The 27,708-nt window shown below is 33.5% G+C and overlaps 1 protein-coding gene across 8 annotated transcripts in view; it reads left to right on the top strand.

The window, feature by feature from the left end:
• Window positions 1–27,708, top strand: part of PHC3 (polyhomeotic homolog 3) — a 59,521-nt gene that overhangs the window by 19,656 nt on the left and 12,157 nt on the right. For 4 of the 8 annotated variants that reach the window (XR_013998821.1, XR_013998822.1, XM_081137807.1 and 1 more), the window contains 6 exons: window positions 1,125–1,283; window positions 3,315–3,413; window positions 9,898–10,144; window positions 15,856–16,727; window positions 21,039–21,192; window positions 23,992–24,242. Coding sequence is in view for 5 of the 8 variants with exons in the window: in XM_081137807.1 (XP_080993933.1) it covers window positions 1,125–1,283; window positions 3,315–3,413; window positions 9,898–10,144; window positions 15,856–16,727; window positions 21,039–21,192; window positions 23,992–24,242 (1,782 nt within the window). In the remaining 3 variants the exon portion in view is untranslated. Of the gene's footprint in view, window positions 1–1,124; window positions 1,284–3,314; window positions 3,414–9,897; window positions 10,145–15,855; window positions 16,728–17,015; window positions 17,064–21,038; window positions 21,193–23,991; window positions 24,243–27,708 lie in introns of all 8 variants that reach the window. The other 4 variants (XR_013998823.1, XM_081137805.1, XM_081137809.1 and 1 more) reach the window with 2 other exon arrangements.

Below are 27,708 nucleotides of genomic sequence, written 5' to 3'. Positions count from 1 at the left end.
CAGTTTACCTTGTTGCTTGAATCAAAAGTTTAATAAATGATTTCTTAATTTCTTACTTCTTAATTTTATTTTCTGCTTTGTCTACAAAAAGGATTTGAGGTCATTAAAAATATTATTTAGCCCTGGCCAGGTGGTTCAGTTGGTTGGAGCGTCATCCTGAACACCAGAAGGTTGCAGGTTCAGTTCCTGGTCAGGGTACATACCCAGGTTGTGGGTTTGATCCCCAGTCAGGGTGAGTATGGGAGGCAACTGATTGGTGTTTCTCTTTCTCTCTCTCTCCCCGCCTTCCTCTCTCTCTCTCGAATGAGTAATAATAAAAAACATATCTTCTGGTGAGGATTAAAATATATGTATATGTTATTTATTTTTAAAATGGATTACATGAATGTGGTATGAAATTGGAAAGATAAAAGAGTATACAGGTCTCCCTTTGCCCTGTTCCCTACTTCACCCAGTTTGCCTTCACAGATACAACCAGTTACTAGTCTCTTACATATCCTAGAACTGGACTGTGCATTAGTTTATTCTTTAACAGTAGTTTTAAACTTTAAAATAGTGTGTATAATTTAATTTTATAACCAGTGTTCAGGATTTTTTCATCTGCTTGACAAGTAGCAATTGTAGTTTCTTCTTTTCTGAGAGCTTTTGAGGGAGATTGTTACACTAATTTTATGTTACATGTATATTTTTATGTATATGAATGGATTATCTGTGTTTTAATTTTTGTTCACTTCAAAAACCCCTCAGAATGTGACAGAATCTGACAAAATAGTGTAAACTGTTGATTTGAATGTTTTAAGTTATTATGTGGAATATTAAAATAATGGAACATGAGGCCTACTTTTTGGGAGGTAGTGAAAATGATATTTTAAGGTACTGGAATCTTATTAAAACACATTGAGGCTAGCCTTCAGAGTTGTTCTAATTACTAACCAGTAAATGCTATTGTTTACATATGTGCAAAAAGTTGCCCAAAGAAGTGAGGGGGGTCTGTCAAAATTGAAGTCCTCCTTTTTAGGTTCTTTAGCCACTGTGTGTATATACTGTTGATTGCCTAACTGCAGCTTGGTGAAGTGAAATTCAGTGACATAGAAGCCTATGACCTAATATGTTTTCTTCCTTAGATCAACCTCTCCACTTCTCCTACACCTGCACAGTTAATAAGCCGTTCCCAGGCTTCCAGTTCTACCAGCGGCAGTATTACCCAACAGACTATGTTACTAGGGAGTACCTCCCCTACCCTAACTGCAAGCCAAGCTCAAATGTATCTCCGAGCTCAAATGGTAAGATGTGAGCTACCAAATTTTTTTAGTGTTTAAGGACTTAAACACTTAAGACAGATCAAAATGTTTCTTGATTTGATGCAATAAGAGACATTTTTAATATTAAGATTTGTTTAACAGATTTTTTATGTGCATGTGCTTAGCTATTGTACATTTATATCATGAAAATTCTTTTAATTGGTAGGCCTTCTTGGTGTATCAAATAGTAATCAGCAACATTGGGAAGCTGACAGATCCATAACAGAGGAGAGATACTTTTTAATATCAAATTTCATTGATTTCAAACCTTTTTTCACATTTTAACATCTGAAACTGAGATGCATTTTATAATTGATGGCATCTTACAGTTATAATTGGTACTTATAGTGATACATAAAATCATTGTATGTCTTTGACAGATTTGATGAAATAGAAATGTTAAAACTTGGTTGTTAACTATAAATTAGAATTCATATTATAGCATCTTCTGAAATCTGGATTGGAATTTCTGGTAATTTACAAGATGATTCTTAGCTTTGGTTATTCCCATCTCAAATTTTGCAAGGCGATTTGTGTTCTTAAGCTCACTTTGATCTTTTATTAATACAGGAATGTAAACTTGCCTATTCTGATTTCCTAATTTAACTGTTGAACTTCTTTAAGGAATGCAGAAATTGGCTGACATTTACTTTATTTGATGTCTTTACAGGTAGCTAGGCAAAAACTTTGGCCCTTGCATATATTTATTTACTTTCTTTTTTTGGTCCAGTGAATTGAATATATATCTGGATCCCCAGATCTCCACTAAAGCTACAAAGAAAGTTCCCCATCGTATTTCTGATAGGAAACAGTGACATGACCCACCTTTTATTTACAGATTATTCAGTAGACATTGCCATATTTCTGTTTTTTTCCACTATAGCTCTTATTTAATTAATAATATGCTTCAGAATTAGGCTGAAACATTTGAAATGATTGTAATTTGACTGTTTGTGACCCCTTGGCAGTTTCATATGGTTCAAGTTAAATAGAACATTTCTTTAGGTTTAGTGCTTTCAGCTGTTTGTACTGGAAATTAACTTCTCGTGAAAGTTGTACTTCTTTGTTTAATTCACTTAAATTTAATATACTATAAAGAACTGAAGTTTAATTGGTAATTTTAATTTAAACAGGAATGGTTTTTGAGAAACTGAGTAACTCAGTGCTATTTTGAAATAGAGTATTTACACATTCTTGGAAACAACTGTCATAATTTACTAAATTGGATTGGATAATCTCTGAGTGGATTGTATTACCTTTTTAAATTAATGGCATTCTGTTTCAGTATTGAAAAAATCACTTGAAAGAGATCTTGATTATTAGTAAATAAATCAAGTATGTCCTTTATTATTATTATTTTTTTTTTCATGTGAAGCTGTTTTTGCAAGCTGTTTTGTTGTAGAATTTTCACATGTTCTTCTATTTACATTTAGAATGAGTTTTTCTTTACAGATGGTTTTAAAATCAAGAGCAACATAGGTTTGTACTGTAGATCCTATGTAGCTGAGTGAAATACTGTAGTATAGTATATGGTATAGTTATCTTTTGTGGTAAAGAGGACTGAAAAGACTTTTGGGGGTTTCTTTTCATGTTTCTCACTTTAATTTGTATTCAAGAGTAGTGACTATGCTTGTCTATTATAATTTACGTTTTAGGAATCCTGCCACGGTTGTTTTGAGTTGGGAGAAATTTAAGTATAATAGCTTATTTGGGGCAAAATTTGGTGTGAGAATTTCGTATTACTGAAATACATACTCTTTTGAGCACTGATTTATTTTTCTACTCATCAGAATCACACGCTGTTTCAAAAATGTCTATGATTTTTATTTTTTTTAGTTCTCTATTATCAGAAACTTCTCTTTGTCATGTAAAACCTTTTTGCTTAGGAGACAGTCCTAAATTGCATTGTCTTTCTGTCACAAATTTCAGTCTTCCTTGCCTGCTATACATTGTGTGTGAGACATGTTCTTTTGTCTTAGGCTATATATTTTTTTGGTTTTTCTGTCTGTACAGCTGATTTTCACACCCGCTACCACTGTGGCTGCTGTACAGTCTGACATTCCTGTTGTCTCGTCATCATCGTCATCTTCCTGTCAGTCTGCAGCTACTCAGGTGAGCTTGTCTAGCTTCGCAATGTGGTACTTGAGATCTGGATCTTCAGGTTAAAAGATAAACACACTGGTGTTTAAATTACTGATGGTTTTAGTTCTCTTTATCATACATTTCAGATTGAAATTTAATAAAACACAGTAAGAACTTCAAGAAAGTTGTTTTTCTTCTATAGAAATTATAATACCATTAAACACAAATATTTAGGTTATTTTCCATTAGTGAAAATGAGCTTTTGCTATGACATTGTGTTTAGTTCTGTTGTAAAGCAGATTTATTTCTTATTTTGTGAGATGAATTCTTTTGTGTATAAGCAGTTATGTAATAACAGTCAAGATGGATTTTAAGATTAAAAATGAATTAAATTGGGTAAATTTTGAATTTAAAAAATAGAATAGAATATTACTTTGTTTGGTACTATGGAAAAAGTGAGCCTTAACTTTCTCCTCACACCATTCACAAAAATAAAATAGCAGTAGAATGTACACCTAAAGGTAGCAGCCAAAAGTATAAAACCTGTAGAAGAAAATATAGGACATAATCCTCACAATTCTAGGGTGGAGAAAGCTTTCTTAGGTCACAAAAAGCACTAACCATAAAAGAAATTAAGTTGGACTTTATCAAAATTAAAAATTGTTCTTTAAAAGACATTGTTACAAAAATGAAGAAGCAAGTCACAGGCTAAGGAAAATATTCACAATACATACATCTGACAGTGGACTTGTGTTCGAAACGTGCCAAGTATGCTTGCAATTGAACTGTTCAGTTAAAATTGGGGAAAAGACTTGAACACTTCACAAAAGAAGATATACAAAAGGTCAACAGCACATGAAAAAATGCTCGCCATAATTCATCATTATAGAAATGCAAATCAAAACCACAGTATCACTAGAATGGCTGAGATGAAGGAGACTGATTTGTGAAAATGTGGAGCAACCATATTCTCATACATTGCTAGTGAGAGTGTAAAGTGGCACAGCCACTTTGGAAAACAGTTTCAGTCCTTATAAAGTTAAACATATGCTTATGTGACCCAGCAGTTTTACTTCTACATGTTTACTGTAAGAGATTTGAAAACAAATTTACATAAAGATATGTAAATGAATGTTCATAGCAGCTCTATTCAGAATAGCCCCAAACTGGAAACAGCCAATGTTCTTGAACTGGTGAATGGAAACAAATAGTGGGATATTACTGGTGGGGGGAGAAAGGGACACAAAAAAACTGCTAATGCATCTTAGAAACATCATAATTAGCAAAAGAAGCCAGACACCAGAGAGTACGTACTCTGATTTCATTTACATGAAATTCCAGAACAGACAAAACTAATCTAGAGTGAAAAAAATCAGATTGGTGGTACCAGGGGCAGACAGTGGGGGAGATTGACTTGGAAGGGGCATGAGTGAACTTCCTGGGTGATAGAAATGTCCTATATTTTGATTGGAGTGGTGGTAATATGTTGTATACATATGTCAAAACTCTTTTGAACTGGTTCATTTTATTGTATGCAAGTTACACCTCAGTAAAGTTGGTAAAAATGAATTGAGTAAATTTTAAATGAAAACAATTGAGTAGAATATTACTTTGTATGGTACCATTTTGGTATTTTTCCATAGAAGTTAGTATATCTTAGGATCATCCTTGGCTTCTTATTTTTAATTTCAAGAGTCTCAGTCTTCTGGTAAAAAGCAAAAAATGAGATAATAATAATATTCTTTATACTTTTCATAGACCCTCTTATATATTATTGTATTTAATAATAAAGGCTACTTTTAATATATTAGCATATAAAGATGTTGACCAATTAAATTCCAAGTTTTTTCTAATGCGCTCTGTGACCCTCCACAATTCCTGAACTTCGTTGGACTTTAGTTTCCATATTTACAAAATGAGACCAATGAGACCTTTGTCTTTTAACTTTAAGGTTTTTTTTAGCTCTAAGTTTTTAAAATGTCTCTTTGTGAAATGGATTTGTGGAAGTAATGATTTTCCTGTTTTGTTTTTTTTTAAAACCTAGTAGAGCTAGACTATTATCAACTTCCAGAATATTTTGTTTTATTTTTTATTTATATTTTGTTCCAACTGAAATTTTAATTTTTTTACAAGTTGTATACAATAAAACAAGATAAAATAAATTGAAAGCATGCAAGAAAAAAAGCACAAATAAAGGCAAGTGGCATGGAGGTAGGAGTGAGGTGGCTATTTAGATTATATGCTTGAAGTCTTGCATGGTGCTTAAGTTCAACTCCCACTTCAGTTATTTAGTAGTTGTATGGCTTTAGACAAGTTGCCAAACATCTCTAATAGGCACATACTTGCCGGGTGGGTTGAAAAGTGAGTAATATGTATGTTTAGTGTCTAGAACATCATAGGCACTCATTAGTACTTTTTTTGCAAGTGGGGGACTAGGAAGATCTGGGTCCAAATTCTGACTTCAGCGACAGTTGCCAGTTTTGTCACTTGCCAGTTGATTGATTTTGGACAAGTTCATAGTATAGCATAGTGTTTATAAGTTTGGACTCTGAAACCAGACTCTCTGGGTTCAAATACATGCTTTCTCACTTTCCCATTGGATATCCTTAATCTCTTGCCTCGGTTTCAACAGTATAAAATAAAATAAATATTTACAAAATAATTATAATGCTTATTTTATAGGTGGTAGTGAGGATTAAATATGTTAATAAATAAAAAAAAATAGAACATTGTTTCATACATAGTTAGCACTCACTAAATGTTAGCTTTATTATTACCTTTGCTAAGCCTCAGTTTCTTCACTGTAAATGAGAAGCGATAGCTCAGAGTTGTTAATAAGGAATAAATGAGACAGTAATCAAAGTACTTAGTATACTGACTGGCACATAAGATATTACATGCCACTAATTACTGTTTTTGTTATATATTGTCTAAAGATAAGTCACAAATGTGGTTCTTAGCTTTGAAGTAGCTAATAGTGAAGAGAGACACAACCATTTAAAAGATTTACAGTTTCCAAGGTAAAAATAAACGAATTAGGAAAATACAACTAACATGCTCTCTAGAGCACAATCTGTTTTGTGGGTTCTCATGGAGAAAACATCTTACAGTGTCTTTAATAGTATAATGAACATAGTAATTTATAAAAGTGGCTTCAGTTTGATGTGATACAGGTATGACGCTCTGTGATAATCTAACTTAATTCAAGGGTAGACTTTGAGGAGCCTTTAGGAATTTCTCTACAAAAGTTTTTCTCTGCTATGCTTTTGAAATGGCAGTGAAGGAGGCTGGCAGTGGTAAGTGATGCTAATACTTTGAATATTCTAGTGGTAACTTTCTTCAAGTTCAAGGATGTTAGTTTTGGAAAATTTGTGTTCCACTTTGTTAATTTTAAAGCTTATATTTTCAGTTTTTAAAATAATTAGTGTGTAATTAAGAACTACCAAATTTGAAGTTTTATTTTAGTACTCTTTAAGTGATAAAAGTCAACATAACAGTTAATTTTTCCTTAATATTAAAATTTATAGCATATTGTGAAAAAATGAGAAATTTGGAGTATTTTACCCTTATTTACTATTTTATTTTTATTTTTTATTTTTTCTCTTTTTTTAAAGAAGGAAGGAAGGAAGGAAAAAAGAAAAGAGAGAGAGAGCCTTATTAACTATTTTAAATGCTCCATCCTTTTCTCCACAGTGTAAAAAAAAATTTTTTTTGGTTAAAAAATTTTTTAGAAAGCTATCATAGAACTAAAAGTATGTTTATAGAAAAGAAATCTTACTTACCATGGCTATCTGGGGAATGCTGTGAGAAGTGAGAAGAAAACAGCCCTTTGGATTTAAAATCTAGAAATTCAGCTCTGTTGCCAAAAATGTGACATTAACTCTTAGTTTCCTCATCTGCAAAGAAGGGATGCTGCAGCAGTTCACACAGTATTTCTTAGATTCAAATCGAAAAATTGGTATGAGAATATTTGGGTAATCCACTGTAAAAATGTAAGGTGTGAATGTAGCAAAAATACTTCACTTGAAATTTAGTCTTCTTCAAAAGTCAGAAAGTTTCCATAATTTGATCATAGGAAAAGTTTAGATGAAATGAAAGTTGGACTTCAGAGTACTCTAATATTCTTTATTTAGAAAGGGTGTGTTCTCTTCAAAAGTGAAGCTCTGTCAATGAAATTTGAATATGTGATCTTCTTATTGATAGCTAAGTTAACTTTGTAATGTACTTTAGAAGTATAGTTTACATGTTTGAAATTTATTGTAATATTTAAGCCAAGATGACCATAGATACGTATTATAGCCCTAGTCTAAAGTTTATCTATTCATATAAGTAGTGTATGGTATAATATATAATATCAAAAATGAAAATATAACATATATTTTCTTTCAGAATTCCAGAAAACAAAAGGAAAATTAGAAGAAAAGAGTATATTATTTTATAGAAATAGACTTCTGCAGGTTTTAGGGTTCATTGTGTCAAATCTTCATTTACATTGTGAATATATATGCTTTTCATTTGAAGAAAATTTTTTAAATTTTCAAGTTTTTAATGTGTCTCCACTAGATGTTTGTTGAGTTTTTTGGTAAAATATGAAAGGAAAACCATAAATAGGACTAAATACAAAAAAAAAAAAAGAGCCATGTAATATGTATTTCAGAATCAGATACAGAAGAATACTTCCAACTGTGACGTTTCTGTCATGTCTGCCTGTGGGAAGTACAAACATGAATGTCAGAGACGAGAGCCTCCCAGCCAGAACCTCCCCCTTTCACAGACACAGACATGAATAATTCTAAAATAAGCTGGCCATTAGTCAGTGCTGTAGGCCACTGGTCCAAATTCTATGGGGGAAGCATTAGATAAGGGAGGAGAAATTATTTCTAACCAGGGACTTTGGGGAGGATTCTTTGGGATTTTTACTGGGCCTTGAAGAAGCGTTGAGGAAGAATGGCATTTGAGGCAAGAGGAACTTGAGCAAGGGCTGTAAATGAAGGAAGTGCAAGGTAGTTTGGAAAAGGGCGAGTAGAACAGTATGGCTAGAATGAGTACTATGGACTGGGATAGTGGAAAATGCGCTTGACGTGGTTTGGGCCTTGACTTTGAAGGGCTTTGAGTGGCAAGCTAAGAAACCTGGGTTTTAGCACATTTTATTTTGGCATTACATTTCAATAATACAGCAGTTTTTAGTCCATTTATATTGTTATGAAATATTTGACAAAAATCAGAGAAGATGCCCCATATGATCTCACTTAGAAGATTCTTTCAGTAGCTTAGAATAGAGTGATGAAAACCTCAACTACCCTGAAACATTTGTTTAGCATCTGCTGTTGACTGATCACTGCATTTGGCCCCTGGAAAGAGAATGTATAGCATTTGAACATCAGTTAAAGATATAGTTGTAGAGACAGAACACACATGAAACTTAAGAACATTTATAAAGGGCAATATATCATTTGCTTTGTCACTTTAGAATTTCTCTTACTTCAGTTTCCCTCCCAGGGTTAGTGCCAACATAAATGTATTTGGTGCATTCATTCCAGACAGGAAAAAACTTAGGCAGCTACTGGAGAGGCATATTCTGCCTGGATGTTTGGAAATGTTATAAACCTCATGTGACTGTAATTGGGATGATCCTTGCCACCATCCAGACTGGCCATATGTTTAGAATAGCACCAAGTATAGACAGGAGCCATCACAGAAACCATTTCAAGGCCATGCACAATCTTTTCAGTTCATGAGGTCGGTTCTCAAAGGCAAGTGAGTGTTCCATACAACAACAACAACATCTAACTAACTTATCTTATAAAGGAGTTAATGGGAAATTATTTTCATAATTATCACAGTTGGATAGGTGATTTGATGAATTAGGTTTTTTACGATTAGTGTTCCCTTATAATCTCTATAGTGCTGGTAACTTTTTTGTTATCTTTCTTATCTTTATTAAGACAGCAGTATTGTATCCACATTCTCCTAATTATGTAAGTTCATGAGGTACTTGTAAACTTAAAATGTTTCACAATCCTGGTATGGAACAGTTAGACTGAGGCTGAAGGAATTGCTCATTCTGCCCTCTACACCTTGGGCAACTTTGCTCAATTTTCCCCTTTATTTGGAATGACCTTCCTCTTTCTTCTCTTTGGCTGTCTCCAAGCTGGTAATAATTTTAAAGTGCAGTATGTTGCAAAGTAGTTTACTCATAGTTCATAGTTCACATATATACACATACGTATGTGTGTGTGTATACATATATATACATTCCATTTTTATTGAGTTCTTAATGATTCTTTCTTTCCCTTAATGTCTTTTTAAAAAATATCACTTAATATTTAAGATTTGATTACTTAGAATAATAACTCCCCTTTCCTTCAGGATTAATCAGTTGTTTCAGGTACTTGGAGCTTTATGTATGAGAAGCATATTATAAATGTGTTGTCATTTTTATTATAATGGTAATGATTACCACATCAATTAATACCATCTGTTTCATCCTTATTTTTTGTTATGTGGTTCTTAGGTTCAGAATTTAACATTACGCAGCCAGAAGTTGGGTGTGTTATCTAGCTCACAGAATGGTCCGCCAAAAAGCACTAGTCAAACTCAATCATTGACCATTTGTCATAACAAAACAACAGTGACCAGTTCTAAAATCAGCCAACGAGATCCTTCTCCAGAAAGTAATAGGAAAGGAGAAAGTCCAAGTCTGGAATCACGAAGCACAGCTGTCACCCGGACATCAAGTATTCACCAATTAATAGCACCAGGTGGGATAAAACTTTTGTTGAAAATAGTTGCATTATTCATTTTCTCAGTAGACAGAGAAAAACAAAAGATGTCCATTACGTAAATAAGAACGATACTTTGAAAGCATTTTAAAATGTGAATTTAATAAGTTAAAAAATAATATCTCAATATTGTAACTTGAAAAAAGAGAAATCAAAAGAGCCCAACAGCTAAAACAAATTATAATAATAAAATAGATTTTTTGGGGGTCAATTGACATTTGATTAACATCTTCATTATATGCTGGTCTCCCACTATAACAATAAAACCTTTTAGCTTTAGAAACAAGATTTGCCTGTGGTTCATTTAATATGCTTCAGTAGAACAAAAGTAAAAGCCTTTAAAAGAAGTATTTTGTTGTTGTTTAAGATTGTTATTAGTGGGAGGAATTTATCACTTTCCAAAAATAAGGATTAGGCACAGTTATTTTCCTTGCCACGTTGCTTTTTTCCATCTCAGATTTCATCTCTGAGAGGAAGATGTCAGGGAATCGACTAAGTTATTTTCATTCTCATCAACCTTTGAATCCCATGTGCACTCCGTTGCTATCTACAGATAACCTTGCTTCATGGTTCTCATGCTGAAAATGTTGGGGCCATCAGAGCCAGTTTTCTTACCATCTCTTCTATTCACTTCAGAATTTGTGAGTGTTGAGCTTTCTTCACTTCTAATAAGATAAGGAATTATCTGCTTTGTTCTTTCAAGTTAGCACTTTGTGCTTGTGTCATTGATGGCATCATTTTTACCGGCTCCTGATCTTCTCTTATAGTTATTACAGCATCTTTTGTCTCCCTCATGCTGGATTTTTTCCTTTGCTTCTCCAGCATACTTAGGTCTCCCCTACCCTTAATATATATGTACATGTTTTTATACCAGTACAACTATTGTTTATTGAAAGTATGTGTGTGTTGTGTTTGTGTGTGTGTCAGTCATGCACTGGGCAAGACACTTCACATACGTTTCATTTAAAAAAAATCCTCCTCTTATCCAACCTCATCAGGCAAGCATCTTCTTTCTAGCTTTTTATAACTCTGCATTACTTTTTAAAGATTTATTTTATACTACTAAAGTCTGCATTTTCTTCACCTAAACCTATTTCTCTTTATAAGTTTCCTCTGTGCTAATATAATATTGCCCACATTCTCTAAATCACCCAATCTCAAAATGTTGGAATTGTTTGATTCCCCTAGTTACAAATCTCTCATTGCTCTGAACTTGGATAGCATTTTAATGCTTTTTTATGGCACTTTCTCTTTTACAGTTATTTATATACTTGTTGATCTTAACTTCTCTAGTAGGCGGTAAGCTCTTTGAGGGTACTTGTGTCAGGCACTTTACATTTATTAACTCTTTTAATCCTTTTTTCAGAGTCACCTTTTCATCCTTTTATCTTGACTGTCCTAAGTTATGCCTTATATGTATGTCTCTGCAGTAGGTGGACAGTAAGTATTTGTTGGATTAATAGTTGATTTTTTTCTGTTTGAATCATGGACGTTATAGCACATTTTTTTCCATTTGTTTTAATTAGGTATCACTGCTTAGAATTCTTAAATCTGAATCTTAGATAAGTACAGGCTTTGTTATAATGTGTAAATTAATAAATTTATTCATAGTTAGTTAGATGTGAATTCTTTTTTATAAACATCTGTGTGCCAGGTTCTGCTCTCTGTATGGCTTGATAACAGGGTTTTTATACTGAATTGTCTGGAGTATCCTTAGCCTCAAATCAGCCTCTGGCCAGTGTTGATAGGAGTCAGTGAGGAGTAGCAGTGATCCACTGTGCTTGGAATGACTGCCTGGGACAATTTCTAGTGATTCTGATAGTTTTGATAGATTATAATGGAGGGTAGGTTAATTCCCTTCCAAAGAGAATGCTACCTTCAGAGAAAGCTAGGAACTCTTTCAGGGTTAGTTCAAGCAAGGAGATCTTTCCGATTTCAGTCTCCCTGAACTCCCAGTACCTGGTTCTAAGTTGGCACTTATTCTTCCCCCTTTTACTGATAGTGCAATAATATCCTTATAGTTGTCTTCCTCTGATGGCCAGTGTTTTATGCAGGTATGGAGGAGACCAGTAAGCTGAAACCATCAGTCTCAGGACAATTGCAATTCCAAATTCAAATGTTATGTGTATTAACCAAACTCTCGTATTCTATGTTGTTGTTGATTAGAAACAAAACCAAATAGAACATCCTAAGTCATATAAACTGTTGCAGCTACCAAATTATACATTTGTTAAAATTTGTTCAAACCTTACACTGTGGTTATTCAAAGCAATTTGTATCTTCTGGCAAAAGCTATATTTTCTACCCTTTTAGATTTTCTGCTCTTGTTGGTGGGAAGTTAGTTTGAAGCTAAGCTTTTTTTTGGGAGATTCGTAGATTAGTAATTTGTCCTTTCCCTCAATTAATAAAATGCTTGTTCCTACAAGTCACTTTCAAATATTAAAAAAATCTACTGTGTTCCAGTGTTCCAGTGTAGTCTAATAATTATTATAATGGACAAGGTTATTGATTCCTTCTATGTATTTTTAGGGTGCTAAAGTTTGGTTTTCTTCATTTCTTTTTTTTTTTTAAATCCTCACCCAAGGATATTTTTTCCATTGCTTTTCAGAGGGAGTGGGAGAGAGAGAGAGAGAAACATCAATGTGAGAGAGACATCGATTGGTTGCCTCCTGGCATGCGCCCCAACCAGGGTTGGGGATTGAGCCTGCAACTGAGGTACGTGCCCTTGGCCGGAATCAAACATAGGACTCTTCAGTCCGCGGGCTGGCAATCTAACCACTGAGCCAAACCGGCTAGGGCTCATTTCTTCTTGAAGGTGGAGTTCCCACTTGATAGTTAATAATCCTATTTTTATTATATAAAATAAGGCAAATGTCTGGAAATTAATTGTAACTATATTAGACCTAAGTTTTTTATAGCAGTTTTTAGAGCTTTTATGAAATTAGTCTAGTTGGAAAAAATATGTACCCTTTTCTTGCAGACATAATAATTCATTGTGTAATGAAAAGCCTATGTTAGTCTCCTCAGACTGCCATAAAAAAATACCATAGACAGGGTGGTTTAAGCAACAGTTCTGTAGGCTGGAAAGCCTAGGATCAAGATCTGGCAGTGTTTAGTTTTTGGTGAGAGCTCTTCCTGGCTTGCAGATGGCTATCTTCTTGCTGTGTTCTCACATGGCCTTTCATCTGAGCACTAGCAGAGAGGATAGTGAGCTCTCTGGGGTCTCTTCTTACAAGGGCACTAATTCTCTTAGGTCAAGGTCCCACTTTTCTGACCTCATTTAACTTTAATTACTTCCATAGAGGCCCCATCACCAAATAGTCACATTAGGGTTTAGGGCTTCAACACACGAAATCTGTGGGACACAGACATTCAGCCCATAATAGGAACCCAGACTCAGTTAGGACTATGGGTTTTTGTGATTTCAGCCTAGTCACTTAATGCTCAGAGTTTCTTCACCTGTAGTATTTTGGATTAGTGTAGTACCCTATCTACCTCATCGGGTTGTTGTAACTATTGAGTGAAATAGTGTATTTAGTATTTAACAACAATATATTATTTCTACTATTCTACTATATAAGTGAGAAATGATGCCAATCATAAGTTCTCCAAATATAATGCCACCCTGACAATAAAGTGTTTATTAAAACCAGAAAAAAACAAGCATTATATGATTTTCCAGAGCACTAGGGCTTTTCTTGTACAGAAGTATTGTTTCAGATAGCCTCATAATTATTCTGTAATAGATGTGCTTGTCAGTTGGACTTACAGACTAATGTAATAGACTCACTTTGATTTTTGGTTAAAGAAAATTTTAATCTAGGTGAAAGGATAGACTATTAATCTGTTGAATTATCAACTCTAGAATATAAAAAAAATCGCTTACTTCTAGAGCAGAGAAATAATTTTTATTCCTGTGAATATAATATCCATTGTACTTAAAGAATATGTTAAATTTTAATTATAACTTAAAAATTGAATTAAAATGGGTCTCTGCTGTTATGCTTGCAAACACTCTATTTCTTTATTTGTAAAAAGGGACTAATACCTATCTAATTCATAGGCTTTCTTTTTTTAGTACAGTGAGTGTTGTGAAAGTACCTTGAGCCCATTGGAGGAAAGGCACTCTATAGAAATCCAGAATTTTATTGAGTACTCATTATAGAGGCTTTATCAACACATTTATGAAATGCTGACATAAATTTTCAGGTTTAGTTTGAAGTGCTAGTCTGGTTATGTGAAAATCATTTTGTTAGATGAAATTATAGACCTAATTTCCATTAAAAAAAAGTTCATGGATATTTGTTGAACCTTCTAAATGCCTCTTTTTTGAGATGTTAATCAGATGTTAATTTCCTTAAAGGATCTCCAAAATTTTTTTAAAAAACCAACCAAACGCAGAAATGTAAAAAAAAAAAAGTTGTCAGAAGTTTTTATAAGGCCTTTGTCACAAATGTGGCTGAATATAAAAATAGATGCAAGATGTTTCTCTATCCTAACAGTCTGAAATTAAGAAAAATTTTTGCCCTATTTTTAGATCTATTTTAAATGTGTATAATTTTTTACATGATAATAATATTAAGCAGTCTTTTCCGTTTATCTTCTAGTGAACCCAGTTTCTTTTTATTTTTATTTTCAATTATAGTTAACATACAATATCATATTAGTTTCAGGTGTACAGCATAGTGACTATACATTTATATATAGTGAACCCAGTTTCCAGTTTTATTTAGATTGAAAGGATTTCACCAGCATCTCCCTCTATGAAAACATAAACTATGCAAAAGAGGCATAATGATGGGGATATTTGATTTTGTTAATGTTTTATATATGTTATCCCTTTCGTGAATGGTTCCTTTGTGGAGAAAACTGGTACTGTCACTTAAAAATTACTGTAGGTTTTTTGTTTGTTTATTTGCTTGTTTTTGTCGGGGGTAGGGGGAGGAAGTAAAACAAGATTCTTTATTTAGACAGTGTAACTTTTTTACTGCCTTGTTGTTTCTGCAAGCAAAGCTCCTAGATTTGGAAGGGCCCCTGAAGTTTCATTTCTTAGTTACAGAGGTCATTTGACAGTGTGCCAGGAACTATACGTTGGTTTCGCTTAATTGGATTAACTTTTTGTACAAAAACATTTTATCCTTCTGGGTCAGATAACACCAGCTCTTTGTCTTGGCACAATGTTGTAACTTATTTGGGAAGGTTTATAAGTAATTACATTCATGAATAGTTGGAAGAATGTTTACACGCAGATTAGAAAGCATGAGATTTTTATTTTATGGATTTAATATTGCATTTTTATGATTTTGAAGTTATCTTATATATATTATACTTGGTTAGTGATACTCCTCTTCTCCCCAAAGAAGGAAGTCAAGTGGATAAACTGTGTTAAAAGTTAATACAGATTTTTCTGGGGACCTATAAAATTTAATAAGAATAAATCATGTATAGTTTCAGATTTATAAATTAATTGTTTTAGGCAGTTTGATCACAGTGCAGCTTATTTTATGAAATCTATAGTTTTCTAAGGAGAAGCTGTTTGTCATTACACTTTCAAGTCACTCTTGTCTGGAAGACTTTCAATAGATTTCTGAAGATTATGACCTGATGTAAAAACTTTCCTTCTTTAAATTTGTTTTAAAAATTCTATGTTTTTGAAATAAATACTAATTGTCATTTTTTCTCTCTCACAGCTTCATATCCTCCAATTCAGCCTCATCCTCTAATAAAACATCAGCAGATTCCTCTTCATTCACCACCTCCCAAGGTTTCCCATCATCAGCTGATATTGCAACAGCAGCAACAGCAAATTCAGCCAATCACACTCCAGAATCCAACTCAAGATCCACCCCCATCCCAGCACTGTATACCACTCCAAAACCATGGCCTTCCTCCAGCTCCTAGTAATGCCCAGTCACAGCATTGTTCACCAATTCAGAGTCATCCTCCTCCTTTAACAATGTCTCCTAGCCAGTCACAGTCAGCACAGCAGTCTGTAGTGGTGTCTCCTCCACCACCTCATTCACCAAGTCAGTCTCCTACTATAATTATTCATCCACAAGCACTTATTCAGCCACACCCTCTTGTGTCATCAGCTCTCCAACCAGGGCCAAACTTGCAGCAGTCCACTGCTAATCAGGTGCAACCAACAGCACAGCTGAATCTTCCATCCCATCTTCCACTTCCAGCTTCCCCTGTTGTACACATTGGCCCAGTTCAGCAGTCGGCCTTGGTGTCCCCAGGTCAGCAGATTGTGTCTCCAGCATCACACCAGCAATATTCAACCCTGCAGTCCTCTCCAATCCCAATTGCAACCCCTCCGCAGATGTCAACATCTCCTCCAGCTCAGATTCCACCACTGCCCTTACAGTCTATGCAGTCTTTACAAGTGCAGCCTGAAATTCTATCCCAGGGCCAGGTTTTGGTACAGAATGCTTTGGTGTCAGAAGAGGAGCTTCCAGCTGCAGAAGCTTTGGTCCAGTTGCCATTTCAGACTCTTCCTCCTCCACAGACTGTTGCGGTAAACCTACAAGTACAACCACCAGCACCTGTTGATCCACCAGTGGTAAGCCCTTGGAAGCTCTTTGACTTTCTTGCTGAACTGAAAGTAAAAACTATTTTCTCCTACATTATGTTACATTGCTAGAGCTACATGCCTGTAAATTTTAAAAGCTTGAAATTTACATCTCTCAGTGTCTGACAAACATACTGTATGGGCAAAAAAATGGCCATTTGTTGTAGTATGGTTGCATGCTTGATAATTTGTGATGGTTATTAAAGTCCCTCGTTAATTTTATTACTATTTAAACAAATCCATCTGCTATCTTTACAGAGTTGATTTTTTTTCCCCAAGGGAATACATTTGAACCAGTGTCATCTGCACAAAGTTTTTTCTCTTAAGGTGATTATCCTTCATAGATCCCTTCTGTTGGCTTGTATGTTCTTAAACGTATGGTTTATCTAGCTAACCTTTTTGGTTGTATGCATTCTGAAGTCCTGGGCCTTTAGAAGCTTTTGTTTCAAAGTTGTGGTGTGCTTGTATGATACAATTTTTGGTAAAATTATATTTTGTAATTAAAATTGTAAAAACATTTATTCTAGGAAACAATGCAACTTTGCAAAAAAACTAAATGTAGATCATCTTTCAGAATTATTAAACTTCTAATTTTTAAATTTCTACTAAGGGAGAATATATACTTAAAATACTTCTCAATTAAAAAGCTAAAAAAATGTCAGTGAATGAATTGAATACTGAGGATGAAAAAATCCATTGGGAGGAGTAAAAGTTTTGAATAATTGAGATTGTGGTGAAATCAGAATAAATCTCTAAAAACGGTACATGTTGCCTAGAAAGGAAAATTGTCTTGAAAAATGTTTTTCACATTTATAAAATAATTTACAGTAAAAATAGAATAAGGTCTTGAAATTTTTAGTCAGAATGATGAAATTCATAATTAATTTATAACTAAGGAAAACAGACTTCCCAAAAGGAGGTTTATATCTCTGTATAAAGATCTCACTGAGGGGATTTTATCACTTAAAGACCAATACCCATTTGCTTAGAAAGGAAAGGATGTTCAAGGTCTGTTCCTTAATGGGAAACATTTTGGACCTCATGATGCAAATTTATAGATCCTTTATTCTTGACTGTAATAGGCATAAAGAGATTGAATTCCATGTCCTGTTCACTTTTATTAAAAACAGAACTTGACAAAAACAACAATGGGCATCTAGAAATAAGCTTGTCATTCAATTATCATGTCTCTGTATTTTCTTTTAATGGCATTATGGCGAGTGTACAATGGCTATTTTAACAAAAACACACACAGGCTTCTAAGTGTACAGTATCTTCAAAGAAATCAAATTTAATTAAAGTTTGTATTCTTACTTTTTTAGTTCAGTGAATTGGTTTTTAATAAGTAAAAAATAAAATTTCTTTCTATGCCTTATATTTTTCTAATTGTTTTTGTTAGGGTAAACTTTGGAGGAACACATTTGGGATAGAAATATCAAAAACGTAACACTTGAATTAAAGTTAAAAATATGTATGGTCTAATTTGTTATTTCCTTCTCTCTTAAAATTTTTAAAAAAATTTATATTATCTCATTTTTGGAAGGGGTGTGTGTGTGTGTGTGTGTGTGTGAGAAAATAATTTTCTCTGCTGTCACTGTATGGTCACACTTGCTATCGATATTTCCGTGTTATCTTTCTTATGCCTTTCTGTGAGTACCATAGCCTATTTATTAAATTGATATATTTTTCTTTTATTATCTTTGACCAAATGTGGTTTTTTTAAATCAAAACATTTCTTCACCAATTAATACCTTTTTTCACAATTTCCTGTTGATCAAATATTTAAAGGTAGATATATTTACTTCTTAAAAGATTTGAAATTTTGAAAAATAAATGTGAATTATCAAAGTAAAATAAGTATGTTTTTAAATAGAAATATTTGTAAAAGATGTAAAACTAAGGTTTTTGATTGATATTTGGATATGATAAAATGTGGTGAGAGTAGATAATTTAGAACTAATCAATATTTTATGGTTTAGTCAGGAAAGGAGACAGATGGCACTAATGCACTTTATTGAGGTAAGTCTGGCAGGCATTGCTCGTTTTAGAATAGTTATTATGAGCTAAACAGAAATTGTGATGTGCAGTTTCCTAATGATCTTACCAGCAAAACCTCCACCACTTTGCTTTATTCAATATTTTAGTTGTTGCCTTTAGATTTTTTCTTTTATGCTGATGGTGCCAGATGTCTGTGACAGATGTGCTTTTGTCTAATTCTTTTGTTCATTAACTTATTTTGCCTTTACATGGGCAATTTGGAAGAATGTATAGTGCAGCTTAACTATAAAGAATGAAAAAGTATTTTACGGTGTTCTTTGATGGGTTATTTCAGAACATACTATTTGTGATATGCCTCTTTTTATCCTTTAAATCTCTCATTATCATTATTTTTTTAAAAGCAGAATTCTATGCATGATCAAACTTTGAATCCTTAAAAGGTACTGTAGAAGGTGTTTGAAAAACTTGTGACAGATTAATATTAAAGAGAGTTTAGCATTTTAAGAAAAGATAACAGTCTTTGGAGGAAAAGTAATATCTAAGAAAGGAATGCTACACAGATAAAGTTGAACTGGTTGATAAATTAATACTAGTCTAACTACTTCTGCATCAACATCCCTACCACTCCACCAAATTAAGGTAATCACTACTACAGCAGATGCCCCTCACTAGAAGGTTCTCTTTTTCCTTTAACCTCAGGACTTTTTTTTGGATCACTTTCCCTGTATTGGACATTAGCATCATTTAAAAAAAACTTATCATGTAAAGATATTAGCAGCTATCATTATTGCACACTGTTCAGTAATGAACAACTGCTTTCACTTCTGAGGATCCAGACATGAGGCGAGGAATCTGTTGGTGAAACAGGTTTCCAGATGTAGAGTTGTGAGCAAATGCTTTGAAAATGTTGCTTACTTAGTAGCTGATATTATATTTGATATAAAATTATCAGTAACAATAGGATTTAAAAAAAATTTAAGGCAAAAGATTTCTTAGTAGAGGCTTGGAAAGTTAGTTTAAAAAAACAACTATCGCTGTTGTTAAATATGCCTTTGTGGATGAAACTTTATAGCCCTTTTTATATAACATTGGGTTTATTCTGGTTTCAGAAATCTTGATCATTTTTATATTTGATTTTATGTATTTCAAACTTTATCAATTGATTAAAAATACATACAATATTAGATATCATTTAAAGTTTTTTGTTAATGTTGAAAGGTTTTTGTTTTAACATTTATTAGAAATATTAATCAGTTTGGGCAGATCTAATCTTAAAAACTCACAGCCTTTGTAAATTTAAGTAATAAGCTTTATACATAAAAAGAAGGGAGGTGAACTACTTTGTGGCTTTTAAAAAAAGTCTATCATTTTTTAAAAACAATGGTTAAATAAATGATGACAAATTAAGTACCTGTGTCAGCCTCTAGAAGTGGACTTTTAAAGTTCAGTATTAAAGTTATTGAAAAATTAATAATAAGCTCTATTTTGTTAATATGGTTCCTTCTCTGAGTGCTTTTGAACCATGTTTAAGTATAACTTTTACCACTGAATAACAAGGTAGTTAAGTTAAAGACTTAAACACTTTCATGTGTAATTATAGAATAATATTAAAGAATTAAAATTAATGCCTCAAATGGGTTTGGATGGTGTGTGTGTGTGTGTGTGTGTGTGTATTATTTCAGGGACAGATATTTTCTCATACCTGATATTTGCTTATAAAAAAAATCATTAGATTCTTGAGTACTCAGAACATTAAAGAAAGAAGTAATTGCATACATTCCTTTTTGTAGGTACTCAGATATTACTTTTCATAATTTAATCTTTCACATAAATATAATAAAGAACCTGGGGTGTAGTCGTTTAGGCAGTACACTTCCTGATATATTGTGTTTCATTTTGGAGACTGACTTAGTGTGCTTGTGGAAAATAGTATCTATTTTGATTTATCACAATTAGAAGTTAACAGAAACAATAGTAAATTTCTAAAATAGACTATATAAAATCAAAACATTTCTTTTACTTCTCAAAATTAAAAATATGTCCTGACTTGACAGTCACCTTTTTGGAAACATTAGTTATTTGTAACATAGATACTTACTGATCCACAACTTGCTTTTAGTGAAATATTGTCAAGTATTTGCAAAACTTCATTTTTAAAGTTTTCTTTTCAACCCGTCAAATAATCATTTGCCTTGTTTTTAAATTCAAAACACTTGAAATTTACTTTTTTTAAATTAAATTAGGAACACCTTACTAAATGTATTTTTTAGCAACATTTTAAGGCAGTGTGGTTTGTTGTTGCAGGTTTATCAAGTAGAAGACATGTGTGAAGAGGAAATGCCAGAAGAGTCAGATGAATGTGTCCGCATGGACAGAACCCCACCACCACCTACGTTGTCTCCGGCAGCTATAACTGTGGGGAGAGGGGAAGATTTGACTTCTGACCATCCTTTGCTAGGTAAGGAAATATCTCAGTTTGGGGGCATTTTCTATTAGATAAATGTTAGTAATGGGAAACTTGTTTTTTTCCACTACAGATGGTATTAAACTAATTTGTTATGTAATTAATTTCAGTAAAACAGATTAGAATTAAAGATTTTTTTTGAAGAGGAACAGTTAGACCAATTGATGAGGAACTGCCCAAATGAAAAATATATTGTAGCTTCCTAATTTTTATTGATTTGCACAGCTATGTTTCATATGATCATTCAGATTCATGTGTCAAACTATTTCTGTCTTAAAAATTGGAATAAATCAAAGTTTTATCAAAAGATTTCAACTATACTTTCCCTAAATCACAAAGCATTCTAAGTAGTATTTGGCATTCCTCCTAATTGCTTGTGCTCTAGACTGAGTAAATGCTTTTGAAAGTGTTCTTTCCCATACATACTTAAGCCTGACTATTTCTTACTAGAGATGGATTAAAAAATTATTGAGCTTAAGCATTCAAATTCTGATTCACTACGTTGGTGCTACTTTAAGTTCAAGTATATCTTTTATATGCTCCTCCTCACAATATCAAAGTGACTGTGAATCCTAGATATTTTACTAAAACATTAGTATGATCTGTTGCCCAGTGTCTAGGTCCTAAAAAAGATACATTCTGTGTTTGTTTTTTTAAATTTATGAATATTTTATTTAGGTCAGGGTTTGGCAGACTAGCTCACACTTTAAATCTTTCCTGCTGCCTGTTTTTGTTTGACCCATGAGCTAAGGATGGTTGTAAATTTTTTAAATGGTTGAAAAAAAATCAAAAGAAGAGTAACATTTCATGTTCTGTGAAAATTATGTGAAATATAAATTCCATTGTTCTTTAATACAGTTCTCTGCAATATAGACACGTTCATTTGTTCAAATACTATCTATGGCTACGTTTGTGTTATTGCAGCAAAGATGAGTTGCAAAGACCATATTGTCCTTCATAAAATGTTTGTTTACCCCTGATTCTGTTAACACTAATGTTGGTTCAGGCTTTGTTGTAAGTATTCCGCTCTGTTGACCATCTCTTGGTCCCTGTGATCATTTCAGGTAAGAAGACCTGAACAAGCATGGAAACAAATTATAATGGGGCACTGACTTTGCTGCCACAGTAACCCTTGCCCTCTCTTTTCTTCAGCATGCCACATCTCTAACTCTTCTTTTCTCTCCAGCTTTTATTCCCTTATTACAGATGTGAATCTCTGGAAACATAGTAGGGGGAAAATCAGTTTTCTTCCAATTTTTCCCCTTCCTGAAAAATAGAAAACATTTAGTCAATAAAATTATATAAAATATTTAAGACAAGTTTAATATTATTGCCTTTGTATATTCAAAACAATACTTCAAAAGATAGATTTATGCCCGGCCGGGCATGACTCAGCGGTTGATCGTCGACCTAGGATCCAGGCGATTGGGGTTCGATTCCCTGTCAGGGCACATGCCCGGGTTGCGGGCTCCATCAATGATTCTTTTGTCGTTGATGTTTCTATCTCTCTCTCTCCCTCTCCTTTCCTCTCTCTGAAATCAATAAAGATATATTTAAAAAAAAAGAAAGATAGATTTAAGAAAATCTATAGTATGAAATTTTTATGTTTTCTGTACACTGAAAATGGATTTATGTTGCTGCAGATTTTCTGGAATTTTGGTATAAAGGCAGAAATAGAAGTATATGGTAATTGGATAATAACCTTGCGTTGAGACTGATAAGCATCACTAATGGTACTCAAAGGAAATTGTAAAATTTTTGAAATATTGGAACACAAGAATATCTTTACACATGAGTCAAGGAATGTAGTCTGAGATCCTGTCAAGCATATCTCTCTAGCTAGATTGTCTAAATACAATGTAGACTGTTGAGTCTTCCTATAATTTACTTCATACTTCTTATTCTTTTGTAGTATAGAAGGGGGGAGAGCAAGAAGGCTGATATTTAGGATAACCCTCATCAAATCATGCAATAAACTAACTTGCAAAATAGACTTGTTTCCGTCTAGGATTCCATTTTCATAAATCTCTGCTCTTTTAAAATTTTTCTCAGATATCTACTCACTGATATTCCTAGCTATCAGCTGGTTTCATCTTTCCACTTTCATGCAGGCAGTAAAGTTTCAGTGCTTTCGAATGGCTGGATAGGTACAGTCTCCATTGCAGGCAGTCGAGGCTGTCTTACTGTGGTCTCCCAGAGTTTGAAAGGGAGGAATTGCAGTGATCCAGCCCAACATTTTGCAATTGCCTGGTAGTACAGTGTTCCCCAAATTGACATATACAGTACCACTGAAGAGCTTAAAACACACACAATAAAACAGAACATTTGTGCATGGATTTGGATTAGCCTTACTCCTTGATATAAAGGTGATGTGACCTGTGTAGTTCATTAAAATGTTTACTTATTCTGTGGATTTCATGATTCTTTTTTATATAAGCATACTTTCAAGGTGCTTTTATTCCCCCATACCATTTGGAATATATAAACAGTAACATAGGGAGTTTAAATCTATGTAGTTTAAAATTTTTGAAAAAGCAACAATTTTAGTAATCTTAATTTGACATTCTAAAACATATTCATGTCTTATGGGACAGTTCTTTTTCGCTGTGGTTGGAATGATAACTGAGCAAGTTATCTGAGCAGATTAAATGAGATAATAAATACAGAGTTTTTAGAAAACCTTTTAAGCACCAGATATGAGCTAGTATTGTTATTAATGATTATTTTTAAGTTGTCTTTCATATTTGCCTGGGCAGAATGCTAAACATTAAAAAAATGATTTTTTTTTTCCAGAGCAAGTAGAATTACCTGCTGTGGCATCAGTCAGCGCTTCAGTAATTAAATCTCCTTCAGATCCTTCACATGTTTCTGTTCCTCCTCCTCCACTCTTGCTGCCAGCTGCTACCACAAGGAGTAATAGCACATCGATGCCCAACAGCGTCCCCAACGTAGAAAACAAACCTCCACAGGCCATCGTTAAACCACAGATCTTGACCCATGTTATTGAAGGCTTTGTGATTCAGGAGGGATTGGAGCCATTTCCTGTAAGTAACAAGCAAATTTGTATTTTAAAAATAATTTGTGTAACATTATTTTAAAATGTAACCTATTTTCTAATAAAAAGCTTGTAAAAGTTGTCACTCTTTTATCTAGAATTTCTCTCTCTATATCATGTCTATATTCCAAATATACTTCTAAAATTTTATGCTATTTAGATATATAAACTAAGGAGGAAAACTTGAGGATATAAAGATATCGGTTTTATAATTTTTAGAGAAAAGTACTTGGAAATTTATTCCAATGAAATAAAACCTTCCTATATTTTCTTTTTTAAAAAAAAATATTTTAAAAATTGATTTCAGAGAGAGGAAGGGAGAGGGAGCGAGACAGAGAAACATCAATGATGAGAGAGAATCATTGATCGGCTGCCTCCTGCACACCCCCTGCTAGGGATCAAGCCCACAACCTGGGCATGTGTCCCGACAGGGAATCCAAATGAGATCTCCTGCATCATAGGTCGATGGTCAAACACTGAGCCACATGGACTGGGCCCTATTTTTTCTTTTCAAGGGGAACTGAAATGACACCTAAAGTGTATTTCTTTAAAAATTGTGTTTCTTATATAATGTGATACTTAGTGAACTTTAACTTGAGTACAGAAAATAACAACTTCCCAATGACCTAATCCTTCTGAAGTTACCCAGTTGGTGGTTTATAATTAGCAAATAGATAGTCTCTTTATTCTTAAATATCGACCTTCATCAGATTTTTAAAAATGCTTTAAAATGTTCACTTCAAAGTATCTATCACTAAAAGTCTTATAATTTGAGACTAGCTGTATATGCTCCTCTCTAGAGATGAACATTTTTCCTTAGAAAATAACTTTTAAAAGAGTGGCCAAAATAAAAGAAAACAAAATAGTTTATTTTGAAGGTCTTTGAATCATCTGATTTTTGAGATTCATGGGTAGTGAAGATCTTACATTGTGATAGTTGGTTGCCTAATTAATTGCTTTTTTTCAGTTTACCCTGGATGTATTAAACATAGATGTCCTACAAGAATCCTGATTTAGTGAGGGGAGGAACAGTCATTTCTCTCTACTCCTCAGTGTTTGGATCCTGGCTCTGCAGCGTACTGACTGTGGGAAGTCACTCAGTCTTTTTGATCTTCATTTTGCTCATCTGGCAAATGGAGATGATACTTTGCTCTTAAGATTGTTGTAAGGATTAAATATGCATAAATGCTTTTGTGTAGTACTGGCACTTAACAGGCATAGCTATTATTATCACTATTACTAGTGACAGTTACAACTTTTTTTTAAGATTACAAAAAAAACAGAAAATTTGGGAAATGTACAGAAAAATCTCCACTAATACAGCGATGTGTACATTTATATATATATACACACATATATGTATTTTCATATGATCAAGATTATTATTATATATGTTGTTTTGCTTCTTTCACTTAGTATGTCTGGAGCACTTACTTTGTCATATGGTTAATAGTACTTTGGAAACATTTTAAAAGGTTATATTATATTCTACTTTATGTACAACCGTAATTTATGTAATCATTTCGTTACTGTTGGACATTTAGGTTTCTGTTTTTTCACTATTCAAATAGTCCTGAAGGGAATCTCTTTGTATATAAATTACCCACATTTTAAACAATTTCTTTGGCATAAATTCCTTAGAAGTACTGGTATTGGATAACATTATATTTGTAAGATTTGATATATATTACTAAATTATTTTCTGGAAAGATTATTTAAATTTATTAACACACCAGAAGTGTATACCCTTAGCAGCACTGAATATTATAGTTTTTTACAGCAATAACTTTTATAAATTTTACTTGAGGCATATTAAATATACCAACTGAAATCAACACAATTTGAAAGCCTGTTGTGGATTATTCTCTAAAGTTAAATGTAGAAATTTTCAGTAAGCTATTGTTGGCCGAGTGTAGCAGATATTGGAGAATTAACCAGCATTCTTTTTTGTTTGTTTTGTTAATCCTCACCTGAGGATATTTTTTCCATTGCTTTTTCAGAGAGAGTGGAAGGGAGAGGAAGGGGGAGACAGAAACATCGATGTGAGAGAGAAACATCAACTGGTTGCCTCCTGCACGTGCCTGTGACCGGGTGTGGGGAGCAGACCTGCAACCCGTGGGTACGTGGGCTGATGCTCTAACCACTGAGCAGCATGGGCCAGGGCTTAACCAGCATTCTTAAATAGAAAAGAAGTTCTATTTTTCAGATTAGCTGAGGGTTCACTAGCAAATCAGTAAATATTTTTGATCTGGACTGTTTTTGCTGACACATTTCTAAATTAAGTATTATTCATGACTTAACTAAGTATATTGAACGTAAGTGAATTTTTTGTTGTTAATTTTAATGTTTGCGGATTTTTCCATTTCTTTTTGTGATTCTAGTGGATTTGGTTGCTGAACTAAGAATCTGGAGACTTGGGTTCTAGTTCTGTTTTTGCTGTTGTCAAGAAATCACCTAAACACTTTGAACATTAGTTCCCTTATCTCTATTTACGTATTTTAATTTTTAAGTATAGTTGGTATTCAATATTATATTAGTTTCAGGTGTACAATATAGTGATGTGACATTTATATATCTTATGATGTGATCACCACACTAAGTCTAGTAATTATTTGTCACTGTACAAAGTTATCACAATATTATTGACTGTATTCATTTTCACCTTTTTCACCCAACCCCTCCCCCCTTCCCTCTGACAGCCATCAGTTTGATGTTTCTTTGAGTCTGTTTTTGTTTTGTTTGTTCCTTTTGTTTGTTTAGATTCCACATATAAATGAAATCATATATCTTTTTCTTTTTCTGTGGGACTTATTTCACTAATACCCTCTAGGTCCATCCATGTTGTCACAAATGGCAAGATTTCATTCTTTTTCACGGCTGAATGACATTCTATTACATATATGTACCAACATCTTTATCTATTCGTCTGTGGATGGACACCTAGGTTGCTTCCATATCCTGGCTATTGTAAATGATGCTGCAGTGAATATAAGAGTGTATATATCTTTTTTTTTTTTTTTAAATATATCTTTATTGATTTCAGAGAGAGGAAAGGAGAGGGAGAGACAGAGATAGAAACATCAATGATGAGAGGGTCATTGATTGAGCCCGTAACCGGGCATGTGCCCTGACCGGGACTCGAACCCTGATCGCCTGGATCCTAGGTCGATGCTCAACCGCTGAGCCACGCCTGGCCGGGCAAGGGTGTATATATCTTTTTGAATTAGTGTTTTGGATTTCTTTGGCTATATACCCAGTAGTGGAATTGCTGGGCCATACGGTAGTTCCATTTGTAGTTTTTTTTTGAGGAATCTCCATACTGTTTTTTTGTTTTTTAAAATATATCTTTATTGATTTCAGAGAAAGGAAGGGAGAGGGAGAGATAGAAACATCATGATGAGAGAGTTGTTATTGATCGGCTGCCTCCTGCACGCCCCCAACTGGAAATTGAGCCT

The sequence above is a fragment of the Miniopterus schreibersii genome (assembly GCF_964146895.1).
Source record: "Miniopterus schreibersii genome assembly, chromosome: 5".
NCBI lineage: Eukaryota > Metazoa > Chordata > Mammalia > Chiroptera > Miniopteridae > Miniopterus > Miniopterus schreibersii.
This window is presented reverse-complemented; position numbering and strand designations above follow the sequence as displayed.